Source organism: Plasmodium cynomolgi, chromosome 14 (genome assembly GCF_000321355.1).
Source record: "Plasmodium cynomolgi strain B DNA, chromosome 14, whole genome shotgun sequence".
Classification (NCBI taxonomy): Eukaryota; Apicomplexa; class Aconoidasida; order Haemosporida; family Plasmodiidae; genus Plasmodium; species Plasmodium cynomolgi.
In genome coordinates, this window is record NC_020407.1 from 1,937,764 (window position 1) to 1,950,195 (window position 12,432).

Genomic DNA, 12,432 nt, shown 5'->3' on the forward strand with positions numbered 1-12,432 from the left:
AAAACGAATCCAAATGTTTAGGGTTCAAAATTATATATACAAAATATTCACCTCAGTGTTGAGTCTTCTAATTGTGATTCTGATTCTTTATGCATCTATCGAAATATCAACCAACTATGGACCCGTAATCATCGTTTACATAATAATCCTTGAGTGTGGGAGTATGTTAATTTCGTATATCTTACTGCAGTTCCCTTTTTTTTATCGTATCATAAAGAACGTATTTACTAGAGCGAGGAATGTTAACAAATACTCACATCAGTACAAACCGTTTTACTACGATAGTCCATCGAATAGTGATGACAAGGATTCTATTAGCATCGAGAGAGGAAAGAGCAAGAGACGCAGGAATACCTTTGCTCTCTTCAGCATCAACAGGAATAATAAACGGTACAGCATTAAGACACTCTTTACTGGGTATAAGTCGAAGAAGGGAAAGAACAAGGGTAGAAGTAATCCCCCAGGAGAGGATGCCACCCTTGACGAGCAATCCCCCAGTGGAGTAGCACCTTGCACAGGGGTCTCTCGGAAGAGCCGCGTACACCCCGGAACAACGAGTAACTATAAAAGACAGAGCATCTACCTTGATGATTGCAACATGTGGATGAATAGCGACATGAAAAAAGTGAATAAAAAAAAAAATTTCAATTTGTCCAGATCTCTCAGCTTCAATATAAAATTGAACGAAGAGAATGATATGATGATGAAGGATTCGGCTAGTCAGGATAATATCAGAATTTTGCTTGGTCATCAGACAAGCAAATTTGTTGTAAAAAACAATAAACTCAAGGCAAGGAAATCATCGATATATAATAAGTACGTTCCTTTGACATTTACTTCGTCTTATAAGAATAATATGGTTACTCAATTTTTGAAGGCACACACTGAGAACATGCGCGATGTGAGTTCGGAATACTCTTCATCAGACAACGAGGGGGGAGTGGATTCGGGAGTGGACTCCGGAAGGTACAAGAAGGTGTACATTGGGAAGGGTAACGCGGGCAGGAGGAGGAGGAGGAGAGGGGGGCGTACTTCCCAGGGAGACACTGCAAAGAGTGGTGGGAAGTATACCGTGGGTGGAGCGGCGGACGAAGCGGTGGACGAAGCGATGGATGAAGTGGCGGACGAAGCGGCGGACGAAGGGGTGGAGGACCCCGATGATGATGACAGCGGGCCGAAGCACATGATGAATCGGGAAATAAGGTCACATAGTAAGGACCACACGGACGCGGCGACCAGTCTGTACGCAGCCAAAAGCGCCATCCTGTTTAGCAAAAAAAAAAAAAAAAAAAATCAGTATAGAAAACTAATCAGAGGTAGAACTCGATACTTTAAACGAATCAGATGCGTGAAGAGAGTGAAGAAATTTTTTATTTTTTCATTAATTACAATATGAAGTCTTCCAAATCGACGAACAATTTCTTCCTTTTCTTTAGAGGTGTGTCCCTCTACATAAAGCACCGCTTTATGCATTATTTGTCATACGAGCCCGTGTGGATTATTGCCATTTTGATTCGAATCGTTCTGTGGTGTATCGTGTGGTTGTGGGCAGCTAGCTACATGGAAAGGGAGCCAAAAAATTTTCAAATAACAAAATGGAACATGAAGAACGTGCCGTCTTTGTATGGCTACATCGAATGTACCTTCCAGTGGTGTGGAGTATTTGATTACTTCTTCGGATTGTATTTCACGAATAATAAGCTCAAGTATATATTTTCCTTTTTCTCACTCATCGATTTTATTACAACCCCAGTTTCATCCCTAATAATGAATGCCATGTGTGAAAATAAGTACAGCCAAAATTACTGGTTTTTGATCCTAGGTCCTCTTCGTTTTCTGAGACTAGTAAGAGCAGAGAGTACCATCAGTTCCTGCTTCTTCTGGTTGAGTGACGTGAAAATTATAATAATTGGGATAATCATTTTGGCCTTAGCAATTCTGTTTACCTTTTCGGGCATTATGTACATATTAGAAGCACCAGATATAGAACGTGATTTTGTAACACCCCTAGATTTTGTATACTTCGGAGTGATAACCATGTCTACAGTTGGGTATGGAGACTACACTCCAGTGACTCCTGCAGGGAAGTACCTCACCATGTTCATTATAATCACGTGTATCAGTTTCGTCGGGGCGCAATTCAAGAGATTGAAAGAAGCCATGTTTAGTCCAAAAACCATTATGGGGATTATTCCAAAACAGGATGATGATTATATACTCATCCTAGGTCCAGTGAGCCCAACTCAGTTGCTATACATCTGTAAGGCTATTAACAATAGCTTCCCCAATTCGGTAGAATCCATTTTTCTCTTTACTCCGTTACCTGTGATCATATACCGATTTGTCTATGGAAGTATCGTGAAGAATACTAATATTAAGGTGTGCATAAATGGAGGAAATGAATGCTTCATATGTCCTAGTATCATATACGATGCAGTAATCAACGCGAGAGCTCTTTACATCCTTAACAACGTAGATGCAGAGAAGTACACCCTGTTATATCAACAAATTTTTCTTGCCAGCAACAACCTAAATTTCAGTAATAATGATCAGAGTCAAAGAATCAGTTCTAATGACATACTACATAATAATATAATTAACAAATTCAATAGAGACAAACCGAAGATGTGGAAGTATTCAGATTTTCTTTCCGATTATAAAAATGAAATTAACAAAAATAACATGAATAATTTAGAGATGAACATTAACATTAACGACTCACATGTTGTGAAGGAAAAAGATGATCAGGAGTGTCTCCTCCGATTTATAGGTACGTACAATATTTGTCATACACTCATCCCAATTACGCTGCAACTTTCGAACAATACATATGAGGAGCTAGTTAAATCGATGAAGGTGTATAACTACCTAAGTATGGAAGAACTGAAGTATGCTCTCCTTGCAAAGAGTATCAATTGTAAGGGTCTCTTTTTTTTAATTATAATTTTTTTTACAAACCAAAGGCTGTGAAGAGTCTAAAAAAATATATAGTAGATTTGAAGTTACTTATGTATAATAGGATACTAAAACGAAAGAATAGAGAAAAAATGATTAATGGTGGTGTGAAAATTAAAAAAATTAATGAAATATCATCCTCCAGCTGTGGTAGTATGTCTTTTGGGGGGAGTGTTCATACGGCTAACACTGCCAAGGTGGGTACTCAGAGTAGTAGCGAAGTTGAACGAGAAAATAAAATAGCTACCCACACCAAGGGTACAGAGGACTCAACCAATTACAACGAAATGGTTCCTTTGAACTCCATGGATGATGAACTAGACCTTGCACACTCACCAAGCTATCGAAATTATTATCATATGCTGGAGAGGGTCAGTCTCAACATGTACTACTACTTGGAGGGACTGAAGTACAACATTTATCGTTTCCAATTCCCGGAATGCATGAGAGGGTTTCTTTTCCAAACAGCTACGGAGTATCTCTACCAGAAGTACAGTGCCTTCCTCATCGGAATCATAACAATTAATAAAGAAATTTTTTTAAATCCTGTGGATTACATCATTGGGGAGGAAAACAAATTTTATTACACTTCTGCTTTTTCTGGGATAATTTTGACGACTAGTTTGGATAACTTGATCAAGCTGTCCTCTATTAAGAACATATCGAAGAAGGTCTATGAGTACAACGACCGCCGCATTAGTGAGCGCTTCCGGGGGAAGAAGGCACCGGGGGTTCGCGCAAAAGGGGGGGAACCGAAGGTCGTTGGGATGAACGCGGCTGGGATGAACGCGGCTGGAGTGAAGGCGGCTAGGGTGAAGGCGGCTGGGGTGAACGCGGCCAGGGGGAAGGTCAACTTTGACCCGAGCGGCGGCAATTCGGGCAGCGACGGGCAGGAGCAAGGCGAGGCCGACCGCTCGGTGCACCGCCACTCGGAAGGGCACGCAGCACGGCACGAAGAACGGCACGAAGAACGGCACGCAGAACGGCACGCGGAACACCGCTCGGAACGCCGCTTAGAACGCCCATCTCAGAGCCAACCGCGGGAGGAGAAGATAACCTGTCGGAGCAACCTCCTCTACAACTTCTTCCTGGGAATCTACGAAATTGACAACTACATATCGGCGTATCGAGACATATTCAGCGAGAAGGACAAGCCGCTACTTCTGGTGTGTGGATGGCCAGACAACGTACACATGTTCCTCAAGCATTTGCAGGTGAACACGGGAAACTGGTTGAGGCACAGAAGGAAGAAGAAAAGGAGAAGGGAGAAGGGGGGGAAGAAGCAAGAGAGCGGGACGGAGAAGGGGGGAAAGAGGCAAACGGGGGGGACAGAGAACGAACAGCGAGGCGAACAACCCATCGTGCATGTCGACAACCCCCCAAGTGACACTTCTTGTGCCGATGACTCCTGTAGCGATAGCCCTTTGCGAAAGAAAAAAAGGGCTGGGGGGAAAATCAAATACAACATAATCATCCTGTCCCTGCATGTACCCAAATTCAACTACGAGAATGACCTGCTGGACTTCTCCCATAACGTGGCCTTCATCCGGGGGTCGGCCCTGAACAGCACCAACCTTATACAGGCAGGCGTGTTCTACGCGAAGAGGCTCATCATCTTCAACGCCAACCACAGCCTCTTCATTGACAAGGACGCCTACCGGATCGACAACGAAGTAATCATAATAAAGAACGTCATTCACCAGCTGTACAACAGTGTGTTGAAGAGCAGGTTCAATTACATGAATTTGATGAAGCGGGTCTTCAAAAAGGAATTCAAGGATGTAAATATTAACGAGAAGGTGTTCGCTAGTGAAGCTCCGTACCAACTGAACGAGATGATCCGGGTGAAGAAGTGCTCATCCTCTGCGTCGTGCTCTGCGTCGTCCCCCGCGTCGTCCTCTGCGTCGTCCCCCGCGTCGTCCTCTGCATCATCCGCATCGTCATCCTCTGCGGCGTCCTCTGCCTCATCCTCTGCATCCTCCGCCTCTCCCCGTTGGGGCGGTCCGCCCCCGCCGCTGCGAGAAGAGTGCAAAACCTTGAACATTTTTAACATCAACCGGAACCCCTACCTCATCTGCATGATTAAAAATTCGGAGAGCCTGGAATACATCGACGGAAGTATCAACCTGTCATACGAAAATTATAACGATAATGAGAAAATGAACAAAATCTGGGAAAATTGTGGAGAATACATTTACACATTTGAGCTGGTTTCTGCCAACATTTTTGTGGATGAGATGTTACATAATTTGGTATCCTTTTCGCTGCCCATAAGTAAGTACGCCATTGAGTACTCAGTGATTTATTCCCTCATTGGGATCGACATAAATGAATACTCCAAGAATGCAAAAGCTTTCCACAAGAATTTAAAGTTATGTACAGGTCAGGTGAATTTGATTCCAATCCCGTCTTATTTTTACAAGAAGAGTTTTTACAAATGTTTCTCCTACTTCCTTCACAACAAGCAGTGCTTGTGTATTGGCATTTTGCGTTACATGGACATTTCTCCTCTGTGCAAGAAGTCCCACAAACTCTTCGTGCTGTCCTGCCCCTCGCGCACAATGAAAATTGAGCGTGACGACCAGGTTGGTGGGCGTGTCCCCTCAAAACGGGGAGGAAAAAGTGGCTCCCTGGAGTGTTGTACTGCTTTTTGCGGCTTGTCACATTTTTATACACACGGAAAATTGCTCAAAGGAGAGGCGTTAATTTTTTTTTTTATCTTTTTCCCCCTTTCAGGCCTATGTCATCTCGTACAACATGAAGTAACCCCCCGATCGCGTTAAGGACGAAAAAAGAAGAGTAAAACATGCCTGATTGGTGAGTCAACACATTGGAGCGACGCAGAAGAAAGGACTCACTAATCATGACAACATTTGCACGGAGGTGTACTAACCATGGAAGGTATGAGCCTTTCCCCACACACACCCCTTTGTTTGTGCAGCCGCTTCTCCACTGGCTATGCCGCCCCACACATCGCAGGAGCGCGATTGGACCGGATGCCCCCTTGACGCATTTTGAAACGTTTTAATTTATCTTTAATTTTTAAATTGTGAAGAAAAAAAATGACGTTTTGCTTTGCTTGGCTTTGTTTTGCTTTGCTTTGTTTTGTTTTGCTTTGCCTTTCCTTGTTTTACTTTGCTTTGCTTTGCCTTTCCTTGTTTTACTTTACTTTGCTTTGCCTTTCCTTGTTTTACTTTACTTTGTCTTTTTTTTTTGTTGTTTCATTTCTCCCTCCTGCGCTGCGCAGCATTGTTTCCCTTTTTTTGTTCCAAGAACTGCAAGACAATTCGTGCTCCTCGTTCGGGCTTCCCCTGTTTGGTCGTTCCACCGTTTGGTCGCCTCACCGGTTAGCATATCATTCGTCTAGCCATTTCCCCATTGGCTATTTTTTTTAACTCCCAATTTTCACCTGACTGGTCAGGCAGAAACGTGAAAAATTATCGCCTGCAAGGTGGCACTGTTTGGCTATCTGGTCACCTTCTCTTTTGCACATTTGTTCGTTTGTTCGTTTGTCCGTTTGCTCATTTGTTCGTTTGCTCATTTGTTCGTTTGCCCATTTATTCATTTGCCGCTTTCGGAGAGGGGCAGCAAAATGAAACCTGCGCGAAGGCGCCTGGCCAAAAGAATAACCAGCTTTTACAAAAATGTCAGCGCAAATACCCCCCATTTCGCCACCAATTTGCTGCTTTACCACTTCGACCGCGACTTGATAGTCACCCTTGTGCAGACATATAAGAGGCTACTGAAAAAGTATGAGCAGGAGAAGACACGATTCCACGAGGAATACTTGCTAATTTTTAATTATATAATTTTTTCCCACGTGAATTCTGTCCTTTCCGAGTTGAGCCAAAATGATATCCCCCACTTTGACATCGCCTTTGATTTGAGCGAATCAGCAGGTGGGGCCACTCCCCTTTTAAAGGCAAGTCTTTTAACGGCAAGTCTTTTAAACGTAAGGAGGTTAACAAAAAGGGGAAAATGCAGCGCGTCCAAGTTGAAAAGGCTACTCATCGGGAATGCTACACATAGCGGTTCGGGTCACATCGCGGGGGGAACTCCTCATTCTAGTGGCCGAGGAGAACAAAATGAAAATTCTTATGAAGGTTACCAAGCAGGGGGAAGGAGGAGACATAAACACAGAATTGGGGAAGAACCACACAAGGGAAAACAGCCACATGAATGGAATAGGCACATCTGTGGTGAAGTCTATCAGAAGAGAGTCAATCCTTGGCGAAGCAAGTCGATGGGGCGTGCTAGTGGGACATATGGAAGGGTCCACATTAACGACAAGGGGGAAAGTAGCTGCACCGAGAAGTGCATTACGAACACGTGTCTGCACAATTGGGCCTCGAGACGGTTCCCATTTTGCGCATCCATGGCGTGCTCTGAGGTGGGTGAAAGTCAGTTCGTTGAGCAACTCAAACGATTATATGCACACGTGCACTACTGGAGGTGTCTCATGCAGCTAAACGTGAGATGCAGGCGTAGCTGGAAAGTAAGCAAGTCGGCAAGTGAAGAAAAAAATATCTATGAAGGAATTTACAAAAATATTTACTACTTATTCAAACGTATGAACCGAATGCATTTTGAAAATATTCAAATGATAAACAGAAAAAAGCAGCAGCTCTCCATAACTCATAACTGCGAAATGGAGGATCTTATAAGTGCAACTAAGGTGAGCAGAGTGGATAATTCCGAGGGCACGAAGCAAATTAATGACCTCGTGTTTAAGCATATAGCTGAGAAGGAGGCTCTGTGTAGACACGCGGAACATGAGGTGAAGGTCATGCAGCTTGTGAACTTGAAAGAATACAAGGAACATATTTTCTACATATTTAACATCATACAGAGGGAGCGGAACGTCCTCTCTTTACCTCCTCTACCAGTAGACGAATTGGAGGAAGTAGATGCAGGCGTGGTTGAGAAATCAGTACGGGTTCAGTCCAATGGGTTCTGCTCCTCCACACATAAGGGACGGCATTTCTATTTTGCATGTATAGTAAAATATTTCCACCTCTTTTATTTGTATAAGTTGATTAAAAGTAATGTAAAAGTAATGAGCTACCTACACCTCTGCGTTAGGCACTCCTTGTGCGATACGCTACGAGTGTCTGTAATTTTCAGCCTCGGCGAAGTGGAAGACCTTTTTCAACGCCATAGCAAGAACAATGGGGAGTTTAAGGGAAGCCTCTATGGTTTGTTAAGTCAGATGCGCGGCGAGCATTGCGTGTGCACGGTTGGGCGGGAGAGGGCACCAGGCCACTATGCCGCCGAGCGTTGTGCGGCCGACCATTGTGCAGACCACTGTGCAGGCCACTTTGCCGCCGCCCACTGCGCTGACCGCTGCTTCCACCAGGGAACGAATCCAATAACCAAACGGGGGGCACGTGAAGGCCCCCCCTTGAAGGAGGCAGACAGAACGAATGACACCCCGGTGTGGATGCTCGCCCAGTCCAAGTACTTCGACGCCAAGGGGCAGTTTAGAAGTAAACTCGGAGCAGCAGCGGAAGAGAAGGCCCACTTCAACAAAAACTACGACAGTACGAACAAGTACTTCCGAGATGACTCCATCCAGTTTGTCCTACAAGAGAATGCTTGCTCTAAGGAGGAGTCTCATGCACATTTGAACAAAATAAGCCTAAGGGAGAAGGCACTAAACGGCCTCGTCCTCTACTTGGGTGAAGATAGCAACGAATTTTGCAAAGAAAATGTGTACCAAAATATTTTCAACATCAGTATGAACAAGACCGATTTTGTTTTTCCCACGTTGAAGGAGCAGCTGGATATGTTTCACCAATTTGTAAGTGGTCAGGGACAAGTGCAACGGAGGGGAGAAACTAGACAGAGGTTCCCCCCTGTGATGGGAACCCAGTTGCGATGCGGAAACATCATCATAACGAGACACACGAATTTGAAAATCGGAATGGGTAAGGGTACACCTAAGGGAGAAGGAAAAAAAAAAAAAAAAAACGAAGGATCAACTTACGATATGACAAGGATTAAAAATGACGCAAATGAATTGTTCAGTTTGGATAGAATTAACAAGAGTAGCCTCCCTTCGTCCATCATGCCAATATATGAACAGCTGAAAAAAAATAGCCACTACTACTTTATGAATAAGGAAGGGAGAGAAAAGTCCGTTCAGTCGCATGCGAAGGAAAATAACGTGTGCAAAGTTCATGAAAAATATTTTAAAAAAAAAAAAAAATACTTGTGGATATAATTTTCCATGTGGTTATCCCCAAAAATGTGAACAGCAGAAGCTTCCAAATAATTTTACTTTCCTTGTTGAAGATTTTGGACCTGTGTAGAAACTATCACGTCTCCTCGCTGACGTGCCCCTTGCCCTACGTGCACAACGTCGTTTATAAGAACAAGCGCCCCTTTGTGTATGCCTTTATGTATTCCGTCATTTTCAGTCTTCTGAATTATATCAAGTGTACGCAGTCGTGTGGCAAGCAGGTGCGCGTGCTGCATTTTGTGTTCCCCAATTTGGCGTTTCGCGAGGGGGGAGTAGCGACGGGGGGCACAGCAGCGGGGGGAGTAGCGGTGGATAGCTCCAAGGAGAAGAAGACCCCCCCCATTGAGGGGTCCACTCTGCATCGAAGCACCAATTTGGACAGACTTCCCGAGGAACGCATGTCAAGCATGGCCTCCTTCATTTATCGTGTTGTCACCGACATGCGGGAGAAGTACACGCTGGTTGAGAGCATCTAACGATGGAGGTTCTTTTGTTGGAAGGCACAAACTGGAGTGGCCACATGGAGTGTCACATCATGCTGCTCTACGCTTCTCAGGAGGAGAAGGTTGAGAAAAAAAAGTGGCATGCGCGAGGGAAGAAAACGAGATCAACTGCCCTTTCGAAGAAGGGGTTGTACTCTCTGCGCCACGCCTCCGTTGAACACCGTCTCTGCGCTGTTCACAAAAAACTCGCTCTTGATTTCCAGACCCATGACCGCACTGGGGTCGTAGTTTTTAAACCTGACCAAGTTGGCCAGCATCTGCATTTTGAGAGCAGCCAACTCGTCTTCATCCTGCGGGACACCCACCTCCGGCCAAGCGGTTGATCCGTTACGCTTCCTCTCCTCTGGGGGAGGCAAAAATATTTGATGGTAATGAAATCTATTGGACAAAACTTTATTTAAGTCCAATATGGAATTTAGAATTACCAACTTGGAGCAAACTTTCTTTACGAGCCGATTCTGATCATTTGTTTTGTGTCCCATGGACAGGTAGAGGCGGTTGACGTTTGCTTGGACCTCGTCGAAGGTGTCGTATTGGAAGTAGCTCATGAGGGGGGGTATTCCCTTTGCGCGGTTGACTGGGTTGCCAAGTGCGCTATCGGATTTTTCGCCGGGCGCACAATCGTTTTTTTCGCCCGGTGCACTACCTGTACTGTGGCAGAGGCAATGGGGAGGGCTATTCGAATGGGTGCTGTGATCCAGTTTGCCCGCGTGGGGGTCTCCCAAATGGTCGTTCTGTGTGTTCACCTCGGCGAGTGTACTTTCGGGAGTGAGGTACTTCTCCTGTGTGACCTCCCCATTTGGCTCTTCACAAATCTCGATGAGGACATCATCACTTGGGGGCACCTGGGCGTGTGCCGGCTTACCCGAGAGGCACAACACCCTTTGGTGGAAAAACCCATAGCAGTGGCGCAGAAATCGGTTAAGTCGTTCCTCTCGCAGGAAGTGAAAGAAGGCCACGATGGAGAGAGCATCCTCAAAGATGGCAGTATCGTACTTTGGAGAAATATTTTTATTTTTTTTCCTCACAAGGTATATGAGCACATCTGATAGGGAGTACAGGGCCTCCTTCATGCATTGCCTGACTTGAAATAATTTTTCAAATGAGAGATCTGCATTCTTCTCTTTTAGACTTCGGTTCGTCACTCCTAATTTACAAAATATGTTACTAAAGAGCTTCTTAATAACTCTCATACTTTTTCGATTCACAAGTTCGGGGGTCGCCCGCAGGGGGGTAGCCTCCCGACCACTTCGATTGGCGGCGTGGCCATCAAGGTAAGCGGCGTGGCCATCAAGGTGAGCGGCTTGACCAAAAGGGTAAGCACCTTGACCAGCAGGCTGCGCAACTCGACTGGCCGGTCCTGCGGGAAGGGCGCAGCTACATATGGCGGAGAAGAAAGAAGCCATGCTCTCCTCGGACTTATCCCTAAACAAGGACAAATATGAAACGAATTTATGAACCACTTCTCCAATGTAGAGGTAAATATTTTTTCCAGAAAAAACGAAGCATTGTTCTTTCACAAATTTCATAATGATAAGAAAAAGTTTAAAAGAACTAATGCCTCCTTGATATGCATCATTTAAGTCATATTCTGATAAAAAAATTTTGAAAAAAATCACGACATATTTTAGGAGAGACTTTTCTTTTAAAGCTTTTTGTGTCTGTACAGTACTGACGATAGCACTAATTTGGTTAAAAGAAAAATCTATTGATATTTGCATTTTTGTAAAAAAGCATTTAATTATTGGTACTTTGGCATGTATGATTGTTTTAATATCTGCATTTTGAAAAAGCTGATTTCTTTTCATTTCATTTGATAATTTTTTGATATTTGTTTTGTCATTTTCGATACTGTTGTAGATGCAAATATCTATGTCTGAGTTGTATAGATCAAGATCTGTATTACATGATCCAAAAATGAGGACATATACTTGTGGGTATATTCCTTTTAAGAAAATTTCGACATTTTTTACGAGTTTTTTTCTCATGGCTATTTCGTGCCTTCTGGGTTTCATCAGGTGGGTAAAGTGCATAACCTCCTTGCCCAGGTTGTAAAATAGTTCAATGGTGGAGCTCACCAGGTATTGCTTCTCCGCGAAGCCCCTCACTTCGTCTTTCCTCCCTGGGAGAGCACACGGGGGGGGAGGCAATGTGGGTGGCGATGTGGGCGGCGGTGACGATATTGGTGGCGATAACGATGCTGGTGATGCTGCTGATAACAATGGCGGTCGCGGGGGGGGAGCACTCGCGGAACGCCGCTTCACCCCACGGGCAGCCCCCATATTAGCGTCCATGTCGCTGATCATCATTCTGTACGTGTCGGCTGCGCGTTCTGTACAGAAGTAGATCCTTTTCAAATCATCCAGGTAGTGCATCAAACGGAGACTCCCATTCCTTTGCATGAATTTTGTTAGACTGTTTTCATGCTCTCCATGTACCCGTCTCAGATGCGTGTTTTGGGGGCTACATCTTCTCTTCCCTATGCCCACCCCTTCTATTCGCTTCACTTTGCGTTCCTGCCTACCTGGGGCGTTGCACCGATCAGGCTTGGTCTCGCGCGGGTGGGGCTTACCTCTGCGGGGGTCGCACCTATACGGATCACTTCTGCACGGCTGTTCTTCGTCCTCCTCGTTCTGGACACGCTTCTGTTTCTTCTGCTTCTTCTCCTTCTTCTGCTTCTGCCCCATCTGTCCCATCTGCCCCATCTGTCCCATTTCGCCCCACTCTCGTCCA

The 12,432-nt window shown here is 44.8% G+C and overlaps 3 protein-coding genes across 3 annotated transcripts; 2 read left to right on the forward strand and 1 right to left on the reverse strand.

The window, feature by feature from the left end:
- Positions 1-13: 13 nt before the first annotated feature.
- Positions 14-5,721, forward strand: PCYB_145290 (ion transport protein; the record flags this gene model as incomplete). Its single annotated transcript, XM_004225000.1, has 8 exons — positions 14-124; positions 218-1,396; positions 1,603-2,917; positions 2,964-3,016; positions 3,048-3,872; positions 3,987-4,799; positions 4,983-5,540; positions 5,692-5,721. Exons 5-8 carry the CDS (start codon positions 3,048-3,050, stop codon positions 5,719-5,721), a joined length of 2,226 nt encoding a protein of 741 aa, XP_004225048.1. The 5' UTR covers positions 14-124; positions 218-1,396; positions 1,603-2,917; positions 2,964-3,016.
- An 826-nt stretch (positions 5,722-6,547) lies between these two features.
- Positions 6,548-9,672, forward strand: PCYB_145300 (hypothetical protein; the record flags this gene model as incomplete). Its single annotated transcript, XM_004225001.1, has 3 exons — positions 6,548-6,775; positions 7,346-9,121; positions 9,250-9,672. 3 exons carry the CDS (start codon positions 6,548-6,550, stop codon positions 9,670-9,672), a joined length of 2,427 nt encoding a protein of 808 aa, XP_004225049.1.
- Positions 9,673-9,803: 131 nt separating this feature from the next.
- PCYB_145310 (hypothetical protein) lies at positions 9,804-12,413 on the reverse strand (the record flags this gene model as incomplete). The annotated part of the gene is made up of 2 exons (XM_004225002.1): positions 9,804-11,821; positions 11,969-12,413. The coding sequence occupies 2 exons, from the start codon at positions 12,411-12,413 to the stop codon at positions 9,804-9,806; spliced, it is 2,463 nt and encodes an 820-aa protein (XP_004225050.1).
- Between the last annotated feature and the right edge of the window lie 19 nt (positions 12,414-12,432).